Source organism: Harpia harpyja, chromosome 4 (assembly GCF_026419915.1).
Source record: "Harpia harpyja isolate bHarHar1 chromosome 4, bHarHar1 primary haplotype, whole genome shotgun sequence".
Taxonomy (NCBI): Eukaryota; Metazoa; Chordata; class Aves; order Accipitriformes; family Accipitridae; genus Harpia; species Harpia harpyja.
Window position 1 is genome coordinate 82830256 of NC_068943.1, and position 22622 is coordinate 82852877.

General features: G+C 41.3%; 1 protein-coding gene across 2 annotated transcripts in view; it reads left to right on the forward strand.

Moving 5' to 3' along the window:
- MAP3K3 (mitogen-activated protein kinase kinase kinase 3) overlaps positions 1–22622 on the forward strand; it is a 40576-nt gene that overhangs the window by 9742 nt on the left and 8212 nt on the right. The window contains exons 4-15 of one of the 2 annotated variants that reach the window (XM_052785153.1): positions 889–929; positions 4565–4664; positions 5976–6089; positions 9554–9674; positions 13472–13605; positions 14302–14375; positions 15961–16028; positions 16264–16356; positions 17205–17396; positions 19067–19215; positions 21024–21155; positions 21867–21996. In XM_052785153.1, the coding sequence (XP_052641113.1) occupies positions 889–929; positions 4565–4664; positions 5976–6089; positions 9554–9674; positions 13472–13605; positions 14302–14375; positions 15961–16028; positions 16264–16356; positions 17205–17396; positions 19067–19215; positions 21024–21155; positions 21867–21996 (1348 nt within the window). The remainder of the gene's footprint in view (positions 1–888; positions 930–4564; positions 4665–5975; positions 6090–9553; positions 9675–13471; positions 13606–14301; positions 14376–15960; positions 16029–16263; positions 16357–17204; positions 17397–19066; positions 19216–21023; positions 21156–21866; positions 21997–22622) is intronic. The other variant, XM_052785154.1, reaches the window with a different exon arrangement.

The window sequence follows — 22622 nt, forward strand, 5'->3', positions numbered from 1 at the left end:
TGTATGATTGCCTATTGTCTAAGGCTTTCACAGATGGCTTAATCTATTCCAATCACATAAATTGTGCAGCAGAAATTATGGAGTCTTATCAGAGCAGATTTTTCCCTTTTATTTTTATCTTTGTGACCTAAATTGGGATTTGAACTTTGATCTCCAGAGTTGAAAGTTCAGCATGTTGACTCTTCCATGCCACATAACATCTTCTGAGTTTACAGTGAAATGCACAGGTTGCGTGGTCAGTGCTTTCAACCATCCGCCAGATATGGATGATGATCCCTTTGCACTTTAAAAGATGACACATAGTTAACTGCTTTGTAATTTCATAGTTTGAGTTTCAGGGGCTGCATTTTTGCAAAAGTGGAGATTTAGTCTGTGTCTTAAGAATAAAGAATGTAGCATGTTCCCTGTATCTCTCTCTTTTTTGCCATAGAAGAAAACATGCTTGCTTTGAGAATGCACAAAGAAAATTAGCTTCAGTTCAGATGAATATGCAGTTGGACTCAGTTTCAGATTTCTGCCATGCAGTGTTAAAGATGGATTAATTTTCCTTAAACTATATTTCAGTGTCCTCTGTTTAAGTGACAGTTAATAAAAATTACAACTTAGTTTTTACCCCTTTCCTTATCTTTCTCCTTCAGCAACTTCTCCATTCCTCATGGTGCTGTGTTCACATCAGCCCCTTGTTGTCCACAGGCTGCTTCAGCTTCCATGGAGAAAGTTATCAGACTTGTGTTGTTCTGGTTAGCCTTTTGAGGAGTTGATGCCTGCTGCAATCACAAATTGACCTGCTTTGTGTTTGGGCCTTAAAATCATTATATGATCCATTTGTGTGCTTTTATGTATGCTGGACTTGCATTGTGAACTAACCTTTTGTTCTTTCTTCCGCAGAATGATGTAAGGATAAAGTTTGAACATAACGGCGAAAGACGGTAAGTCGGTCTTCACTACTTTGATTCTTTGCTTAGTAGAATAACTTAGTCATTAGTAAATTAGTTTAAATATTTTGTTGGCTTCACTTTCCTTGTTCCTGAATGAAAAACACACAGTAAAGGCAACAGCAAACAGGTCATACACAACTTGGTTATTTTTAAAAATCAGTGTGGCTTATAACACTTTGCTTTATTTTCGTAGTACCTATTTGTAAGTGAATTGCAGTAATATTAAAAAAGCTGCCAGCCTGAAATAAATTCAGCCTGATAGTCTTATTTCAGATATGTTCCCTATTTGTTTCATTTAACTGAAACCAAATGAAACCGATCAAATTAGTGTCATTCTTTTCTAGTTTCTCACTTCCTGATGACCTATCACTATCACTGTCCTGCTGTGACTGAGCAACAGATACAGCAAGGGAAGATTTTTTTTTTTTATTGGTCTAAAAGTTTCCTTGTCATTTCCTTTGATACTTAGTTTGAGACGCTTTCTTTTACAAAAAACAGAATTAACTGAATTAGCATTTTCAGTGTTTACAGTATTGTTTCTAATGGATAAAATTGCCTAGACATTTCAAAGTAGGTTTCAAAGCCCCTTACCTGCCATCAAGCAGGCGTTCTTTGCTGATAAAGCAGATGGCAGAGGATAATTTGTAAAGTCTTCCTCAAATATTGAACTGTTTCATTCACCAAAGTACTACGTGGTGAATTCTGTCACTAAAAATACTGACTTTTGAGCCTCGAGGAGAAAATCTAAAAGTAATCATAGCTGGTATCTACTGCTGCCTTTGTCAGCCAGATCTTCTCAGCACTCTACTGTGTCGCAGGCATTATGTGGACTACAACAGAGCCACTGTGCGACATGTCACAATTTCTTGTGGTACCATGTTAGGACAAGGTAACTCGGAAGCAAAATCTTGTCACCACAGTCCTATCATCTTGCATGTCTTCTGCCTGAGTGCATTTAAGATGGCACAGAGCTCAGGGGAGAAGAAAGCTTTTTTTTTTCTGAAGTAACCTTAAAATGAAAAGGTTGATTGTGTGTTAGTCTAATTATGCAGTTACGCTTGCCTGAATTCCCCATTCCCAAAGTGGTATGCAGTTACAGACAGCAAGCTTGCACCGAGAATGTGTGTGTGTGTGCTTGGTTTCAGAGGAGCTGCCAGATCTAACCACAAATATTTAAGGTGGTCAGGCAGGAATGGGCTCCTTAAGCCCTGCAGTCCATGATTTTGTGTTAGAAGAGTGCACAGTTTTTAAACTAATAGAATTTGTGGCACCTGAGAACAGCTCTGCTTTTTAATGCATTGAGTGTAGAATGGAAGCCTTTATAAGGGACTTCGGCTCAACTGAGAGCTAAATTACGTTTGTGTGGTGCCAGAGTACTGTAATTTCATGGATGGGTTTCTTAGTAATATGTAGAAAATGTTATTGTGGGCTGCTTTTTAACAAGGACAATTATTTCTAAATAGCTGAACGTTGTAGGTCTGGTAGCAAGATGAACCCTTCCTGGGAAGGGGCTAAAGAAGCCAACTAGCGCTAGAGCTATTTAAAACAAAAGCTGCATATCGTGAAAGGATACTGAGTGCTGGTGAAGCAGCCTGGATGGACGTTTTGGAAACTAAGCCCTCTATCCAAAGCACAGGTTCAGCACAAACTCATGTGAGTTTCCCCAGAGGTGACTCAGGGTTTCACTGAGCTCAGAGAGTTACCCCTGTAAGCAAGATAGGTCTTGATTTTCTGTGGTCCATTCAGGTCTCCCGATTTCTGCCTGATGGCAAAATTGTTAAGTGGTGCTAATAATCATGCTTTTTGTGGCAGTATTTCAGCTATGCCAAAGCAGAGTTGTTTCAAATTGCAGTGGTGGGGTAAGCAGCTATCAAAGTGGTCTAATAGCTTGCAGAAGGATGGTGGCTGTCAGCTGTGTCCCAGCGCTGTTTAACTTGCCGGTACTGGAGACGCAGTGTGGTCTCGTGGCCCATGGAAGCAGATGGCAAGAAGTCTGGTTGCAGGAGCCCAAAGGCAGGAACAACCAACCATCTGGGCCTTGTGCAGCAGAGGGATGAAAAGTGGGTTTCTGAGCAGTAGATGTCCTTGGTTTGCTAGAATAGTGGGTTGTAAACTATAGTTCACATTTGAATCCTCCAGTTCTTGACCCAAGATATTTTACTCCCTGATTTTTCTCAAGAGGGTGAAAATAGTCGTTTTCCACACCTATCAATGTAGTGACTTTCTGAGTACTTGGCAACTTCCTACAGAAGAACATTCCAGCAAAATAAACAGTTTTAGATGCTTTGCTGGAACTTCATATGACTACTTTGCCTAAAACATTAGAGTTTCTATTCCAAGGTAGGCTAAACAGTAATAAAACCAAACAAAAGTGTACTGTCATTTTCTGAAAAGCATGCATGTGCCACGGGATTCTGCAGGGTTCCCCTAGGATGGCCGTGCCTGTTGCCATTTTGGATTTCTTGAGGCCGTTTGTGTATGTGAGTCTGAAACTCCTCCTATTCAACTGGCGAGGAGATGGCCGAGTGCTAGAACTGGGGGTTTAGTGTGTCACAAGGTCTGGGCTCAGGGAAAGTGATCAGAATAATTTACATCTGTGCATATTTTGTGTGTCAGTCAGTGAAGATGCCCAGAGATGCATTAGATATGAAAAATACTTGTGAGGGAGGAAGCATGAGAGTGTGAGACTGATCTTATATGAATATTCTGTCTTAGATATCTGCCTTCCGTGAATATTCTGAATTATTGCAAGCCAGGTCTGCCACTGCCATTGCAGCTGAAGACTATTTAAGTTTTGATCTATTTGGCCTCTGTAATTAAAAAAAAAAGCATATTTTTTAAATAAAGCAAGCCACGAGTGACAAACGGTTGCACAGTTATAGTTAGATTTGACTTCAACTCTTGAGAAAAAGCCCCTGCTGCGTTGCAGAGGATTTGAAGGATAACTGCAGAGACAGTGTAGTGAGTCTGTGATTCAGATGTTTAGAGATGTTTGAGTTGAGCATGCAGAGGGCTAACGTGGAGCTAACATCACAGACCACCTTTGGGAAAGGGGGTTTTAAGATTCCTTTATGTCCTCCTGCTGATGCGTTCCCTCAGTTGTTCAGGGCTAACTTTGCTGTGGGAATGTTTGTTGAAACCTTTCAACTGGAACGCGTTTTGGAAATTTTTAGGGAGTGAGTTTTGACTTCAGATACTGGAGTACTTAAACCAAATACTTTTTTGTTCTTTGGGCCTTCTGCAGCTTTTAATTCAACTCTCACTGGATGTATTTGTTTGTGTTTTGTGCCTGAGGCAGTATTCTTTAAGCCAAAGTGCATAGGAGATTTGTATCCTGTAATGTGAAAGACATTCATTCAGTAAAGGATACTTTTCTCTCCAGGGACAAAGGCATTCTATTTGAAATATTCATTGAATATTGCATTTTGACAAACCATTTGGAAATGGGCCAGAGATCAAGAATTCCTTGCTAAAATAATTAATATCAATTCAGATTAGAAAGGTTCACTACCTGCTTGAGAATGAAAGGAGAACATTCAAATGTGTTTTTAATGATGCAGCCATCTCATTTGATTGCATTATCGAGTATATCTCTGAATTCAATCAGTGATACTCTCTCATTCCAGAATTATCCCATTTGTCCGTCCCGTGCGCTATGAAGACGTGCAACAGAAAGTGAAAACAGCCTTTGGCCAGCCACTGGACCTCCACTACATGAATAACGAGGTACAGAGCATTGTTATCAGTGCTCTCTCTGGACGACACCTTTTCCCATCCTGAATTCTGTACCCTTAAATTTAATTTTCAGTTCTTCCCTCCAATACAAACCATAGTTGAATCACTCTGCTCCAGAGGAAAACATGCTGATACTGACAAAACATCACACTGATGTGTGTATTGTACAGACATCAGCATCTTGCTTCCTTGTACTGGTATTGTTTGGGAGACTCTCTTGGGGAAGTAAAAAAAGGTATTTGAAGTATTTCGACTGTTGAAAGCAACTATTGCAGGCCAATATATATATAGTCTGAGGACTGCAGGCAGTCCTAGAGTCATTTCTTCAGCTGCCTGATAGCAGAGTCAGTGTTGTTTGTGGTTTTTTGACTGCTGACCAGCAGCAGCCATCCAGGCATTTGTAACACATTTACCTCCTGCTGGCTGCAACACTTTCTGCTTATTGCCCAGCTATTAAGCAAACAAGGGGAGTTAGAGAACAGGGGAGGCTCTTTGGTATGCGATGCTGTAGGGGGGCTGTGGGCACTGTAGTTGGTAAAAGAAAGTGACATGGAGAATAGCATTTGTCTCTGAGGAACTGGGTAGTCCGTGTTAATAATCTAAAGTATTTTGTTGGCTTTCTCACTCTGGACACCATGGCTTTTCCTTGGGTTTTTTTGTTGCGGTGTTGCCCTCCCACCGTTCAGGACTGCGTCCCTAATGAGAGAGATGCAAAACCCCATTCACCAGTACAAGTCGGACAAAAATGAAAGGGGTTCTTCAGTGTTAATACCATTCACGTTTCGAGATGTGAGTGGGCTGTAGAATAGAGGGTGTCTGAGCATAATTTCCTGGGGTCTTACTAGCAAGTTTTAAATTCTTCTTTGATTCCCTCTTTCAGAGTCTTAATCTTCTTCGTATTAGTCTCTATCTGAAACTCAATTTTCACTTGATCATTAGGTCTGGATTCATAAGTATTCTGAGACAATGTTCTCATCAGGGAGTCAGGGGCCTGTCTCTGGCTTGTTCTTTGCAAACAACAAATTCAGGTAGCAATTAATATTTTTGTGGATGGGGCCTTAGAGAAATTTACATAGGGTCAGCCATTTCTCTGATGGCATGGGAGGAAAACCTTGTTAAAAAGGACAGTAAGACAGTGCTGTAATGAAGATTTGTGGAATAATTGAGCAATCAGAATCCTAACTTGTATTCTGATTTTTTTTTTTTCTTTTTTTTAATGTTTGTTTAAATACCTGTTGTGGAAGTACACTTATTTTTTCTGTCTTTTCTAATGATTTTTTTTTCCTGTTCTTTATTTTGCAGCTATCTATTCCTTTGAAAAATCAAGATGACCTGGATAAAGCAGTAGATCTCTTAGACCGAAGCTCTAATGTGAAAAGCCTTAGAATATTATTGCTGTCTCAGGACAGAAACCATGTAGGTAACAACTTCTGTGACTGCAGCAAAATGAAGGTTTTTACCCTTAAGTCTCTGAAACATGATGGTAGCCTTATCTGAGAGGAACAGGGATTAGTAAAATCACTCTTCACAGACACGAATGCATATGTTTATCCTCTTTGCTTTGGCTTAGCTATAGGTATCTCTCTTTTTTTTCTTTTTTTTTTTTTTTTTCCTGGCTTCAGCAGCTGTTCAGGGACTAAAATATTGCAGCTTTTTAAGCTGTAATATGAAGGCCATTTTATATCAAGTACCCAATGACTGTATTCAGAAAACCTTAATGAGTTTGGTTTGCAGAGAACTTTTTTTACCTTTGATTAATAGCACAGTGTTGAAAGTGCATGTAATTATCTTGCCTTTAAGAAAGCACAGGTTGTCCTTGAAGACAAGCTATTAGCACTTTTTTCCTGGGTGAGAAGCCTGAGGACAGCTCCCAGTGATTTTTCAGTTCTGTAACCTAATGCATTGAATCCAGCCTTACCCTGTAGAAACTAAGTTGCTTTTAGCTAATAATGGTGTATTCACACCTAAGGTGAATTTAATTGTGTCCTGGTTCACTTTCCTATACCACAGGTGGCTGTGGCAGTGAGCATCAATGTAGTTTGCACTTTTCAGCAGAAAAGATCATAAAATGAGAAGCAAGTCTTTAAGTCAAGCTCCCAAAGCTGCCCGTTTTGGACAGTGAATTGAACGGCAAGCTAAAGAGGGCAAAAAGAGTCAGAAGTTTCCCTTATTCCTGATCTGTGACTGGAGAACTTTGCCACTGAACCAAGGTCTTTTTTTCAGAATTAAGGTCATACAGCTTTTCAAGCCAGAGACCTTGATAGCTTAGATATTTTATTTGCAAATTACCAAATTCTCTTGAAGAGTGACAGAAAAAGCTGCTCTGTCTTGAAAGCTCTGTTGGTAGTAGCTTGTCAATCTTGAATGTTCATCGCTACTCAAGTTCTGCACGCTGTGAGCTCAAACTCTTGAAATAATCACACGTGTAATTCTTGGAACTGTCAGGAGAACGTAAATATACTTCTCGCTATTTTTGAATTTGATAATCCATGTTAATAGAAATACAAGGACCTTCAGGAGTGTTAACAGCCCTTTCCCACATGACTGGATGCCAAAAGCTGGAAAGGTATAGGAGGGGATGATGCTGTTCCTTGTCCTATGCCCTTTCCCTAAGCATTTGTTACTGGCTCTGAAGACAATACTTGGCAAGGCGGCCTTTGGTCTGACCTAGAGTAGTCAGACTTTGTTCTGTGTTGTCAGGAAACAGTCTGTAAAAGGTGGCCTCAACTTTTGGTATAACACAGTAAAATAATCCTATTTTACAGCCCTCTATTAATTTCAGTGTCTTCAGACTGCAAACCAGATGTTAAATGATGCTATCTAAACTTTACGTAAGCTACCTACAATAAACACTTAGTAAATCTCATCCCTACACCAGCCAGTAGCCAGTACTGTGGTGGTGTCCTTTTATTAGCTGTTTTTTCCTCTTTTGCTCAAAGCAGAAACAAACAGCGAAGTCTTCAGTAAGTGCCACTGTTTCCCCCCTCTCCTCCGACTTCCTCTTCAGCTCTGAGTTGCCTGACAGGAGAGCCCTACACGTGATAAAGCAAAAGCGCACAAGTCTGAAGGAGGTTTCTTGGCTGCATGATCTCATCCCACTGAGGGAGCGGGAAGCATTATTTTTCCTGAAGTACAGGATGCAGATTTTGTTTTGGTTGTGCTCTTTTCTTTTTCTGGGGATGGAAAGGTAATGCCATGGCTTTGGCACAAATATGTATATAAACAAATTAACTTTACGGCAGTAGCTGTGTGACTAGTACTGGGAGCCTGTGTTTGTGAATAGCGTTTATATTAATTTTCTTGTGCCTCTTTGTGGCTCATTTGTGCTTTCTTTTATCAAGCAGCTCACTTCTCTCGTCAGTCCTTTCTTTCTGTTCAGAAACTAATGGGAAGAACTGGTTAAGTTGAACACCTAGAGTACCAAAGCCAGGCTATCCACATAAATGGTGTGACTTCTGCACCCTTTATTCAGCTCCCATGAATCTCTTCATGGCACAGTTTATGTAATTTAAATCAAGCTCCCTCCTTACTCTGTGCAAGGGTAAGTGCTTATTAAATGAGCAACTATTTGATACGATACTTTTTGGATTCTGTGACCTCACACGTTGTTTGCCAGTCGTATTCAAATAGTTTTCAGAAGTCAGAATTAATTTCCTTGGGGTATCTTTGGTTCTGTTCATCTCAATAAAATAAGTTAACATTAGTTAAATTCTGTAACACACAAGAGGAAGGGAATATTATATCTTCTTGTAAAACTAGGTACTTTGGGACAAGAAGATTAAAATTGAAAGTGTCCACTAGTATTGAGCACTTGCTTTGACATGCATAGGATCTCATTTGCTTGGGGAAGGTTGGCAATTCACAGTATTTCAAATGTTCAGACCTTAGTGCACCATCCTCAGATAGCTGGTGTCCTGTTCAGTCCCCTGTTAAGAGCCCATGTTCCCTGTATCATTCATGGAGAGAGCACAGAAGTGTCAGCTGCCTGGAGCTGCAGTCTAAATATTTCCAAGTGAGCACTCTCTGGAGTCTGAAGTGGCATTGCAGTTTCTCATGGCAGAGCTGTGCATAACTGCTGCACAAGGAGGGCAACAGTTCCCCTGGCAGCATCCTACTGCCCTAAACTGCAAAACCACCCTGCAGTTCCTCTTCCTACAAAGCATGCTGGAGTTACCCCTTCTATCTTTCTCAACAAACTGGGGAGAAGTCCTTTGATGTGTCTCCTTTCATTCCTCTTCCTGCTTTGAATGAGATGAAGGCACTGTGGAAAAATGATCTTTAATTAGATTGTGTCTATGTAAGTTCAGGGAAGGATGAATAAAAGCAACACAGCATTCATCTTGGCATCTCCAAACGCTTTGTGCTCTTAAACTCTCTAGGATTTATTTTCACTTAGTCTGAATTGTCAGTTTACTTTTTGAAGGTTGTGGGGAGTCAGGTTGCTCTCTTAACTGCTTCTGAAAGAGTGCAAGATTCACAATTTATCTTTGCTGGCCAAGGCGGCTGATAGAAAATGTAGGTTCTTCCATGTTCTGGTCTCAGTGACTGATAGAAGCCCCTTCTTGTTGGTTTTATAGGTAGCTGCTAATGGAAGACACATTGAGACTTGTAGCTCCTGTATTTGATTTGAGGCTGGAGGGTAGCATGGTCTAGTTGTTCGACTCCTGTTTTACACCATAATTGTAAAGCTTGCTCTTTTGCTGCCTTTATTGTTTGTGTTCTGTGAAGTTAATAAGATTTCAGGCTCTAGAACTGTTTCTCAGCTACTTTCTTGCTACTAAACATAATGATATTTTTAAAACTGTGGCCAGACTGCTTGAGCTCCTCAGTCTCTTTTTTTTTTTTTTTTTTTTTTTTTGTTATTTTATTTTACCCAACAGACCAGTTCTTCACCCCATTCTGGACTGCCCAAACAAGTCAGGATTAAAACTTCCCAATCTGTGGGGGATGTGAGCACACCCTATCAGCAGCCAGAACCCAGAAGTAGGCATCTGTCTGTCAGTGAGTATTTTTGCCACTTCTGCTTGTCTTTGTTTTGTGAAATGTATCTTTTGGGCCCTAGTGTTTATGGTATAGTGTTTGTGAAAGCCATAAGAAATTGAAAGGTTATTCTAGGACAAGGCAGTTCATTTTCAAAAGCTCTTAATATGTTTACAATAGAATGTTTCAACTACTAAGTTGTTGAACAGCTGAGGAGCTGCTGAAGGGGATGTCCTAAAGCCAGATTCATTGAGGTTAGAAATTTGGAAAGTTTATGTGAGTCCATTAAGCTTTTTATTTAGATTGGCAATTTCAGTTCATGAAACCTAGATTTGATTTATTTTTTTTTATGTTGGGCTTTGGAATCTGTCCTCATTCTGGTAACCAAGCATTTTACTAGTAGCACAGGAATTACCACTGCATATCCAACCAGTGCCCTACATACTGAGCTCCCTAACCTTTCACTCTCTTAATTACCAGATGAGTAGAGCACAAGGCTAATACCATAGGTGACTGGCACAGCTGCACAAAGGGTAATGAGAAAAGTCAGAGTGATATGTACCTTTGTCTTGTTTCCTTTGTGTTTCTGTTAGCTTAGTGAACTCATGTTTAGTGGAAAGGTCCATGTAAGATTCCTGTAATTTTTGACTTCTATCTCTGGTAGATTTGTATGAGTCATCCTAATTTCTGTGTTACAACCCCCTGTATAACTATGCAGCACTATTTAAATCTGTGGTCGAAGGATGCTCGAAGCTGTTAACTTTTTATATAAAAAAACGTAAAACATCTGAAACTGCTTCAAAGACTTATGGGCCCAAAACCAAAAAAGTCTGTGGTTTAGAATCTGGCTCCTTGGTGTGAAACTCAGTGAGCAGTGGAAGAGCAGGAAGAAGGTGAGCAATAATAACAATCTGCAGAATGAAGGCTAGAGCCTTAGATGGTGGTCTGTGTAAATGACTTTTGCTTTAGAAGTGAGAAGAGCTAAATTTTGCTGGAACAGAAGCAGAGGATCGCTGTGTTTGTAACAAAAGCTATTTTAGGGCTTGTCAGACCTAATGCTTCAGATGACAGGTGCTGCAAATCACAAGGGCAGTACTAGGAGCTGGGAATGTCAGAGTTGTTTTGTTTCCAAGTTCTAAACCAGCTCCCTCTGTGGAAGAGGAGTGCTTCAGTTTCACTAACTGTGTAAACTTGAGCCATAATCACTACAGAATTTTAGATCAGTATTTCCAAGGCAATCTTAGTGTCAAATAATAAATCCCATTAAACTAGAACAGACAGTCTCCATGTTGGGGGGGGTCTAAACCAGAGTCAGATCCATGCTGTTCTGACCAAAGGTAATTGGGAGAGTAAGCTCAGTAGAGAAGGACTTGAGAACTAGACCAGTAGTTCTTAATACTAGACTTGTCTAGCAAACCTGCTTGTATCCTGTCTAGAGTCTGCTGATCCCCTTTTGTACAGTTTGCTTTTATGAAGTAGCAAACAAACAAAGAAGTGCTGAAAGCTTGTGAAGTACGTGACTGAAACTGGGACAAAAAGTTTTCCCATCCTTTCTAGTTTGAAGTTAATGTGCATAAGAAGAGCAACATTCCTCAGTCCTGTCAAGAAGGCAGCAGTATCCATGCATGTCTGAATACAACGTTTCTTTTTTCACAGACAAATTCAATGCCAAAAATATTTTATTTTAAAAATATATATCTTTCTCCTTTATTGGCATTCTAAGGTATCCAAATAATGATGCCAAAGCTAACAGACTGTACCGAGTGTCTGTCATGGGTAAACTGTATAGTAATAAGGGGCCCCTTCTGTATCCCAGTTGTACAGACTCTTTCCTCTTATCCCAGCTTATGGATGCTTTCTGATTAGCCTGTCTTTCATCAATCAAGAAAGCATTGGTTTTATTTTCTGAACACGTCAAAGTACCAGACTGTTACATTATTAAGAGGTCCAGAAGAGTTCCAGTTCTGTCAGAGGTCTGATAGTAATTTGGCAATAGCTCAGTCTTGAATCAATTTCTTCTTCCTTCGCTCTTCCTATCTTTGACTTGGAAAAGGAATGTACCCCTGTTTTCTAGCATTTCAGGCACAGAGACTTTCCTGTTCATACTGTGTCGTGCAATGAAAGTCGAAAGCAGTGTTCACCAAAAGTTGTTTGCACGCAGGAGATGTATCTGTGTAGTTCCTGTCTTCTAAAGTGGACAGGCCTCAGGCCTGCTGTCACCAGTTCAGAGGTTTGGAAGTAAAGATAACTTTTATTTAAAAAAAAAAAAAGTTGCTAAGCATTCTGGCAGCACTTGTGTTTTTTCCACTCACTTCCTTTGATATACATTGATTTAGTGCCGACTTCCTTTTCCTGCCCAGTGATGGTGGCCTTTCCACAATAGCGGCTGGGTCGATGCCAGCAGGACTTGGGCTCCCTTTGGCTAGCCATGGCATTGGATCGGAAAGAGTGAAAGTGTGCTCCCGTGACTCAGTACAGCCCCAAAGCACGCTCGCTTGTTTATCTCCACGCCAGTTGGCTTGTAATGTCACGTGAGCCCTGCAGAGCTGCTTGGAAAATCAGGTGGTAGCTCTAAGCAATAGATTATTTTTTTTGCATGTAGTTAACCCCCCCATGCACTCTTAAGCTATGCCAGCATTGGGGTGTTTTTTTTTTTTTTCCTTCTGCAGTCCTCTGAAAGGTGTGCGCACCGGTTTTCAGTTAGCTTCTGCCGATGTTTGCCTTCGCTCTTTATTAGAATAACTTCTGTAGAAAATATTTTCCTTGGGAGAGTATTTGCTGATCTTCACCCATCTTTCATAGCACCTGAGTACACACAGTTAATTAAAGACAGCATTGTAAAGAGCACAGCTTGAGAGCTGATCTTAAAATGTTGTCTCTGAATTCATGGGTGACCTTGAGTAGATTGGCTGGACCACAGCATTTCTTGGAGCTCACAGTGTGACTTGGTGGGAGCTGCAGGTGGATAGGTCACTGCAAAAAGGGATTTTGTGTCTTCCTGTTTCTGAAGTATCATCTTCTTTGAGATCTGCAAGGAAAAAAAGAAATCCTAGGGGTGAAGTTTCTCTCAGTAGGTAGCACAACAGAAACTCTTTAGGTAGTACCATTAACAGATGAGTAAAATGTTTTTCTCATCCTTTGGCCCCTAAATGTACTCTCTGTCCATCTAGCTATCTCATCTAATTAACAGAAATTGCAGAATTGACCTCCATGTGTTTTCACCCAAACTAGTCATACAGTTTCATTTTTTACACAGTAAAATGGAAATTTGGGGGTTATTTACAAAGGTAACAGTACTCCCATGTGATACTGAAATTGCTCAGTGTTGGTGTAATTAGCTCAGCTGATGATGACTAGCAGGGATTCACTCAAGGTGAATGATACTAGTTGAGGCAAACTTATAATCAAGACAGAAGATCAGTTGTCCTGACAAGTGTTTTGTTTAGTGGAGATTAGCAGTGAAGTGAAGTTCATGTATAAAAACCAGGGATTCCTGGAGTCATCTGCCTTCCTTGAGGTACTGAAATTATGCTCAGAAGATTGAGCAGAAGAGGTTAGAAGTAGGTAACTGCTCTGTTAGGAGCTTCGCCAGTAATCCTGTAGTGTCTAAAATGACAGTACAGGTCCTCATTGAACGATTTACTTTTTGACGTGGCACCTCCTGGTTCCATTCCTGTCCAGACTGCAAGGTTCACTCCAGAGTTGCTGTGATCATAGAGGTCTAGCATTAGAGGTGAATATTTGGATTTTGTGTATATGTATGTGCAGTCTCATTTCAGTAAGCATAAATATAAAAAATGTCCTTCTTTCTGGCCCAGGTTCCCAGAACACAGGCCGAAGTTCACCACCTCCTGGGTATGTTCCAGAGAGGCAACAGCGCATTGCTCGGCAGGGTTCCTACACCAGTATAAATAGTGAAGGCGAATTCATCCCAGAAACCAATGAACAGTGTGTAAGTATGAGCAGTAGGGTGAAAAAAAAGTAAGTCCACCTGTTAAGGAACTCTCTGCTGCTCTCTGGGCCTTCTTTTTCACTCCAGAATATTCACTAGCTGTAGTTGCAGTGGCACCTACTAGTACTGCTTTGTTCATTTAAACTATGCTTCAAACTTGTTTGTAGTTGTGTAAGTTTAAAGCCTTTGTTAGACTGCCAGAAGCAGTTAGCATGCATATTGGGCATTCTCTCTCCACCTCCAAATGAGTGATTTTGGTGCACATTACACATGTATGCTTAGGTTTCCTATTACCAGGTTCGTGTGACCCTCTTGCATTTGAAACTGAGCTCTCCATTCAAAAAAGTAGGAAGTAAGGCCAAAGGGCGACTTGCAGGTGGAGGCAGCAATGCAGTAGCACCAACAGAGACACTGTTCCTGAAGTCAGCTGGGATCAAAATGCAGCACAAGGGTGACTTAAACTTTCATTTTTCACAGCAGAGTCCTTCGACACCTAAAGCAACATCTCAGATTTGATATGTCCTTAACAATGTCTGTGGGAGATAAAGGAAAAATGTACATTCTAAATAGCTTTAGACTCCCCTCTTCACCTGGACGTCCTCCAGGCAAGCAGTATTGGACTCTGATCCTCTTGCACAGCCTCTTTCAGGCATTAGACTGAACTGATGTTGCCATGTGATTTCTTCTGCGTTGCAGATGCTGGACCCTTTAAGCAGTGCTGAAAACTCGGTGTCAGGAAGCTGTCAGTCCTTGGACAGGTCAGCAGACAGGTATAAATGTACAAGCTGGTAGGAACTTATGTGCTCAAATTGAAATGCCAGTTGTACTTATGCAAAAGTTTTCCATGTCATAAATTTTCTTGGAGAGAAAGAGGAACTTATTTCCTACCTATATCCCAATATATTTCTTCGGGAGAATTAACTATGTCTTAAGGCTGTTTTATTTTCTGGCAAAACCATACACCAACAAACTGGTGCTTCAGTAGCTGTATGTTATAAATACGAAGTTCTAAAGCGTGCCATCTGTGTGGAGCCTAGACTCTAAGAACATCTGGCTGCAGGGTATTTAAATCTCTTTTAGACAAGGCTCTACTTGTTCGTTTAAAAAAAAAAAAAACAACCTATTCTAAGGTTACAGAAATATATCATTACACTAGTTTCCAATGTCCTGCAAGATATAATATTAATTCCAAAGGTAAATAGAGGGGCTTTTCCTTTGGTGAAGATTTTGTCGTAGTCTGATGCTCTAGATATTTTTCTTCCGTTTCTTTGCTGTTGGTGTTGCTTGAGGTGTTGGTGGGCACTCGTAGGTCCTATTAACCTGAATAGCAGCTATGGCTTCCCAGCCCCTGTAATATTGTGCTTCAGCATGTTTTTAAGATTCCAACAAGCTGATTCCTCTATGCTTTTATGTCAGGCACTTGAGGCTTGGTTTTGTAGCCAGTCACTTCCTCCAGTTTATGGAGTCACAAGGATGCGCTTACAGTTAACCTGTGTGAATGCATGCATTCCTTTGGGGGTGAGGATTGCTGATTTGTTACCTGTCCTCTCCCCTTTCCCTGCCCTAAGTGGAGGATGGCGGGGAAAAAAGCCTACCCAGTTATTCCTTGTAGGAGTGGGCATCATCTGGGGAAGCTGTTGTTCTTTGTGTAGTAGGAAAGGAATCTCATTTGGGAGTCTGAAAGCTGTATCAGGCTCGCTCCATTTACACTGGTTAACAAAAAAAAAAAGTGCAAATAACATGGCTTTGGCACAGATTGAGTTTGTGTAATCTCTTAAGAGAGATGTTAAAGGCCTTCTGCCAAACAAGGGGCCATACTTAGGCTTGCCGGAGGAGCCCTGCTTACTGGGGAGAAACGCAAGGGATCAGTGTTAAAAGCAACGTTCATGTTTATGCTCATCTGCTGCTGGTAGAGAGGAAAGTGCACAGAAGCTTTCATGAGAGGAACTCTTACCACTCATGGTAAACTACTTGGGACAGTGGTCCCCATTCTCTACTGCCCTGTGAGCAATGTGCTGCAAGTGGTACCCAGTTCTGCTCTTCCTCTTAGCCTTGATTTTAACCTTCCACTTCACATGGCTGAAGGAAGCACACGGTCTCAAACAAGAGGTTGGGGAACCACTGAATAAATGCCACAAGCTGAACAGAAAGGATGACTGCCCACATTGGGAAATAGTTGGTTAGCTGGGACTTAGCCTGACTTCAGCTTTGCAGATGTAGCATGGAATTATTGCAGGGACGTGGATTTGAGAATCACCATTACTGATGTACAAATACATTAGCTTGTATTTAAAGTCCTTGTAGGTTTCACTCCAGTAGATAGCAAAACTTACTCTTCCCTTCTTTCTTTAATAGTCCTTCTTTTCGGAAGTCACGGATGTCAAGGGCACAAAGCTTTCCTGATAATAGACAGGAGTTCTCAGGTATGTCGGTGTCCAGTATAAAGATTATTTGATCCAGACATTTTCTGCTGTTTGCTGGCTACCCTCCATGCTTGCTGGGATTGTATAAATAGAAGAACTGGGGATACGTTGATTGAAAAGTTATGAAGTTATTTATTACCTCTTCCTAAAACCCACTGTTGTTACAGGAAAATTCTGTCATTAGAACGTATACTTTTTGAAAGAGCCTCAGTTCTCTCTTTGCATCTCCTTCCAGACCGTGAGAATCAGATCTATGACAAAGCGGGGAAAGGTGGGACTTACCCTCGGCGCTACAATGTCTCCATGCAGCACAAAGACTACAACGATGGTGAGTTGTTTTCAGACCTTCAATTCCAGGCTTGAAAAAGAAGGTGAGGCAATGGCAAACTCCATGGGTGAGCGTAACTCCTAGTTGAAGAGTCTGGAATTGCCCTGGTCCTTGCAGTTAGTGCTGGAGTTAATGCTACCATGCATGATGCCACATTTTCATAGCATCCCACAACAGCTGTTTGTAATTCTTTGTTTATTTTGTCCTTTTTGGGGATATCCAGGGTGATCAGTGACTGCTAGGGTTGAGCAGTGGACATAGTTATTAGCCTTGGTCATATATAGTGGGTTGCTACCTCAGGGATTCATTACGCTTTGCTAATTCGCAATGCAAACTTGCTTCTGGGTCTTCTAAATATACCAGTGACTTCAAGAATCACATCTCTGCTCATCAGATGGCTTTATGCAAATTAATTTCTCAATGTTTCATAAGAGGTGCAAGTTGTCATAATCTTTGTTTTATGGTTTTTCTTTGCAAGTCCAGGCACGTTATCTAGAAAGTCATTCTGTCTGTGTAGTTGTTTACAAGCCTCAGAGCTTGTGTGGTAGCCTGTAAACCAGATTTTTGCTTTGGAAGGCAAGCTTAGATCTTGCACTACTGCACTGAGGGCATTGCAAAGTGTTCTCTCCCTTCTACTTTGGGAATGATCCAGAGCTGTACTGAACTCAAGCAGCATCAGCCCTGAGCTGTTATATTTTTGCATCTTGTCTGCTTGGCAGTAGATTCTACTCCATGGGAACAGACCAGAACACATTTTTTTTTTCTCTCCCTTCTCTTCGTTGCTCAACCTCCAGCCGTTACGTTCCACTTGTAAGCATGTTATTTAAAAATTTTACTTTTTTCTCCAGGCCGGAGGACATTTCCCCGGATACGGCGTCACCAAGGCAATCTTTTCACCTTGGTCCCTTCAAGTCGTTCCTTAAGCACCAACGGAGAAAACCTGGGCCTGGCATTGCAGTACCTGGACCCCCGGGGGCGCCTGCGGAGTGCTGACAGTGAAAATGCCCTTGGTGTGCAGGAGAGGAACATTCCCACCAAATGTGAGCAGTCACCCTGATGATAACTGGGGAAAAGCCTCCTGGGGTTATGGGCAAAAAAGGCTTTTAGAGATGAACTCCAGACCAAATATATTACCATAGCTTGATTTTAACAAGCCATTCAAAACCACATAATTACATGGCTGTGTTTTGAGACCAGTCTGTCTCACCTAAAAGACAGGTCCTCTTTTTCTTTTAAGAATATGTAGCCTTGCACTGGGAGCTGGCCTTTCCTTTAGAAAGCATTGGAAATTCAGTTAAGAAGTAAAAAAACCTTTAAGCTGATTGGATCTAGATGATCTACAGGGTTCTTAAAACAGTCAGACAAGCTTGTTTATTTTCTTGATACATTCATGTTTGTAGTCAGGCTTGTGGATTACAGTTATTTCACTAGTTAAGGGCTATATATATTTCACTTGCTCCTTAGTAGAAAGATTTACTTCTGTATTAATAGCATCCCTGAGTTGCTTTTTGGGCAACTTTATATTATAAAAAAAAAGAAATGGAACCTAAATCATTACTGATGAACTTCAGATATCCCATACAGTATTTTAAGGATCCAAATGAAGACATTAATGCAGCAGAGTAAGCAACACACTAAAACACTGACTGGCAGTAAATCTGATTAAATTAGACATGGCAAAGCTAATCTCTCAACTCTTCTGTATTTTCACACTGTCCAGATGGCTGGTTCCTGTCTTTGTTTTTAGAGTTTCTCGTTAGATACAATGTAATTGGAAGCACTGCACTCCCTGAGTTTGGTAGTGTGGTTTTCAAAGTTAGAGCTAAAGCACTGGTCTTTGAGTAATACGCTTTGGCATTAAGTGCAGTCTGGAAAACTGGGCTCAGGTGTTAAACCTCCGGGTCAGGAGACTTGCTGCTTGTACAATGTGCTCGCCAGTGCAGTAGAACAATGAGAACTCATAATTCCCTGCTGACGTAACCTCCTGCTGGGGTATTGGAGGTGGCTGCTTTAGCTGGTTCTCATGTGTATTTTTATTAGAGCCTGATTGTTCAGCAGGTAAAGAAGATACCCGCACTGTGCTTACATTATTGCCCCTACCTTATCACTGTCTAGTAGGGGACTGATGACTTCTAATTTCTCTGCTGTAGAGATAGCCTTGCAGTGAAATCCTTCCCCCAGGAGAAGGAACCCCAAACTAACCAATGGTTGGCAAAGAACTCAGAATTAATGTCCTTCAAGTTGCCCCAGAAGCCTAACAGTCATTCCTATCTGGGTGGGATTGATTTAGCAAGGCTGATCCAGCTCTTCTTCATCTAATACACGTAGTAACTACAGATCAAGGTTTGGAAGATGCTGTGTAATTGCTATGCCATCTCTTAAGATAGCGGTGTTGTAGAATCCACCCTGCTGGTGGAATGAAATTTCATCAACTTCATCGAATAACTTGTCTGTAGTATATCTTTGCAAAATGTTTTGTGGTTTCATTTTAATGGGACACCAGTCAGCAGGGCCTGAGAGTCTGAATGGTTGGATTCTGTTCAGAGAGCTGCCACTAACTCCCTTATACTGGGAGAGTGCTTCATGTCTGTTTCTTCAACCACAAGGTACCTGTTTCAATCCCAGTATGATGAAGATTGATCTTTGAAAAGATCACAATTATCTTTAAATAGTATCATGAAAAGAGAAATTATTACTGTTCCTTTTTTAGCTCCGAGTGCTCCAGTAAACTGGCGACGAGGAAAACTGCTGGGCCAGGGTGCCTTTGGTCGTGTGTATTTGTGCTATGATGTGGACACGGGCAGAGAGCTTGCAGCTAAGCAGGTCCAGTTTGATCCAGAGAGTCCTGAAACAAGCAAGGTAATTCTCATTGCAGCATCTAAAATTCTGTAAGATCCTGTAAAGTGCCTGTATCTGTCTGTCCTTGAACGCTGGCATCTTATTTAGTTTATACTAGGGTTTCCAGTCATGTGGAGAGGAATAGGAGTCATTTAAAAATTACTTTTCCGTATTATTAACTTCAGCCTGAAACTAAGATCCATTTTCTGGCTTCATTTTTGGCTCTCCTTTCTCAGCTTTTTGGTTTGTTGCCAGGTTACTTGAGGAATACTAGACTGCCCTGTGTTCCTGGTTAGACATGGACGTGAATGAAACTAAACCCAGAAAGAGTAGGACTTTTTTCTTCTTTAAACAAAAAAAGCTGCGTGCACTTGCAAAACCCACTTTCTGGGCTTATATAGTAGGCCCTGTATCGAGTGTATTAATTACCGGTTTCCGCTTCTGAATTCTCCCTGTTGTCAAAATAAACTGACCTGTGGTGTGTAAATTAATCAAGAACAGTGATGTGACGACACATTAGAAACAGTGGAGATGGGATGGGGCACCTTGAAATTATAGGATAGCAGAAGACTGCCTGCACAGTGGATGCAGCTGGAATGGTTGTTAGGTTCTTTGCTAGTGTTTTAACAATGTACCAGTTTCCCAACATTGAACAAATTCACTTTGAGCTGGAATAACTGATCTGTGAAGATTTAATTATTCTAATTTTATATGGGATATTGGTGCCAAGATAAGCCCTAACTTGGTAAGTTCTAAGTTATACCATGTCTCTGCTGTAAATCAGACAGTTAACTCTGAGCCAAGGAAGAACAGGCTGGAACGTATTTTGAAGGCACTGAAACTCCAAGCCTTAAACTATCAGTTGGCCCGATTAAGCAACTTCCTCTGGTTCCATGCATCTCTGCGGCAGCCAGGTCCTTGCTCTTGAGGAACTGCGTCCTCTCCCAGAGCAAGAGAAGTGAACCTGGCACCTTCCAGTGGCAGGAATGGAGAGAGTTAAGTGAAGACTAATTTTGGGGAAACCATCATTCCTTTTTCCATAAACCCTCGTGCTCCAGTACCTTTGATGTTCCTCCTGTTCATTCCCTGGATTCAGCAAGAACCTGATACTTTTTGTGGGCAACAAACATCTCTGATTCAGTCTGAAATTGTTGGATAGCCTTTTTGTCTTTGCACTATGATACCCTGTTGTCTGTGGCAAGAATAAAGCAGAGAATCGGTTTCATGTGCATAGCTGCAGATTTTTTGAAGTAAATGAGAGGAAGCCATTTCTAAGGTTGATTAAAGTAAAATCATGAGTGTCAATCAGAACAGGACTGGGTGACAAAAGAAGTTTAGGAACTCTTAGCCCCTGTAGTCCTGCTCTCTAGTGGGTTGAGGTTCCTACAGAAAGATTTCTAGCAATTCTGCAACTGCGTATTCAGAGCTTTTTCGTAATTGAAATTAACACTCGCTGCCCTCAGCTTAGTGGTGAGAAGTAAGGTTATATCTGTGTTGTGCATGAAGAATGCTTTCAACCAACTTGGCTAAAGCCATTCAGCTGACAGAATCAATACAAGAAAGAAAGTTTTTCTGGTACTAAATCCATATATAATACTGCCTGTGTTCTATCAAAGCTTCTGCACCAATACCTACCTGCCTATTATACAGTAAGGATTAACATGAGCCATTGGTAATGTTTGCCTTTTCCAAGAAGTAGGTGAACCAATGCCATGGATTAGGCTTCTTCAGTGTAGCAGTGGTCTCATCCTGCCAGTGACATGGACGAATTTATTAGGATGGAATATTTCCTGGAGCCGGAACCTTATTTTCTCCTTCAACATCCATAGGAAGTGAGTGCCCTGGAGTGTGAAATTCAGCTGCTGAAGAATCTCCAGCACGAACGTATTGTTCAGTATTATGGCTGCTTACGGGATCGAGCAGAGAAGACATTAACCATCTTCATGGAGTACATGCCAGGGGTAAGAGCTGACACAAACAGCACAATCACAGATCATAAAGTGAGATGGGTGGTTTTGTTAGTTGGTTTATTAGTTGCTGTGATTACCCTAACTATGTAATCCACCTTATACTCTCTTTGGTGTGCGCCTTTCTCATACTGGGTTATAATGCCACCGCTTTCTTTTAATTTATGCCCAAATCACCTCTTTGGGTTTTTTTTCTTAAGTGTCTTGTACTTGAAATACATTTTCTTCATTAGTCACTAAAGCCAGTTCTTTTCTTCAGTCTAAATTTGTTCTGCCAAAGTACTTCAGAGGACTTGGCCCAACTTGTAAATCAGGTTAACTGAATTAGCAGAGTCATATAGTACAGCAAATTAAGCTAAAACTGACCCTGCAAAAAGGGGGGCTTTTGACCCGGATCAGTCTACTGAACTATTTCATTGCTTGTCTTCACAAACAGTTGTACCAGCACAGCTCAAGGGTGGAGGAAACAGACAGAACCTCCTTAAGCTATTTTTGCTGTAAAGTGTGTCCTTGCTTTTCTTAAAAGGGGCTTCTTTGGGCAAGATGTTCTGAGCGCCTCACAAAAAGGCTTTAGAAGAGGCAAGAATTCATAACTGTGCCGGCTGGGTGTATAAAACGGTCACAGCTCGTGGGAATTGAATGGAGACTGCAAGATTTGTGGTTTGTCATTTCTTTGCCAATCCCTTCTGTTTGCTTTCGGTGCAGGGGTCAGTGAAAGACCAGCTGAAGGCGTATGGTGCTCTCACGGAAAATGTAACCCGGAAATACACTCGCCAGATTCTCGAGGGAGTCTCGTACCTTCACAGCAACATGATTGTGCACAGGGACATAAAGGGTGAGATCAGCTGATGATTTATGTACATACCACGTGCTAAAGGAACTCTGAAAGAAGACGACAAGTGTTAAGAATTCAGCATCCTGGCTGGGGCTTCTGAACATTGCTTTGCTCAGTCATCCCTTTTTGGTCTTACATCCATGTGCAGGGCTTAGGGAAGGTCATGTTCTGAGCTGGGTATGGGAAGTTGGGCTGTTCTCCCTACAGGACCCGAGAGCATGGCCATTTGGTTGTGGTAAGAAAGACTGGAAGCCTCTAATTCTTAGGAACACTCCTCTAACTCCTCATCTTTCTCTCGCAGCCCAGCAAAATGAGGCTGAGTTGCCACCTGACTTTCACTGCCCCCCTGAGGCACGCTCATTTCCCTGTGGATTCCCTTCTGATTTCCTCTCTGCTTGGCCAAAGTAGTGTTTCTCAGGTGGTAGGCATACCAATTGCCATAAGAGCTCCATGCCTGCTCTTGACAATCGTGCTTACCTCAGGTTCTTGTGACTGTCCTGCTTCCTCTGTAAGAAACCTCCAATCTTCCATGTAGAGCCTCTGATTAGTCCTTAATCTTCTTCTTCCCCGTATAACCCCATGGAGCCAGCCAGTCTCCTTAAGAGTTAATGTCAACAGATGTGGCA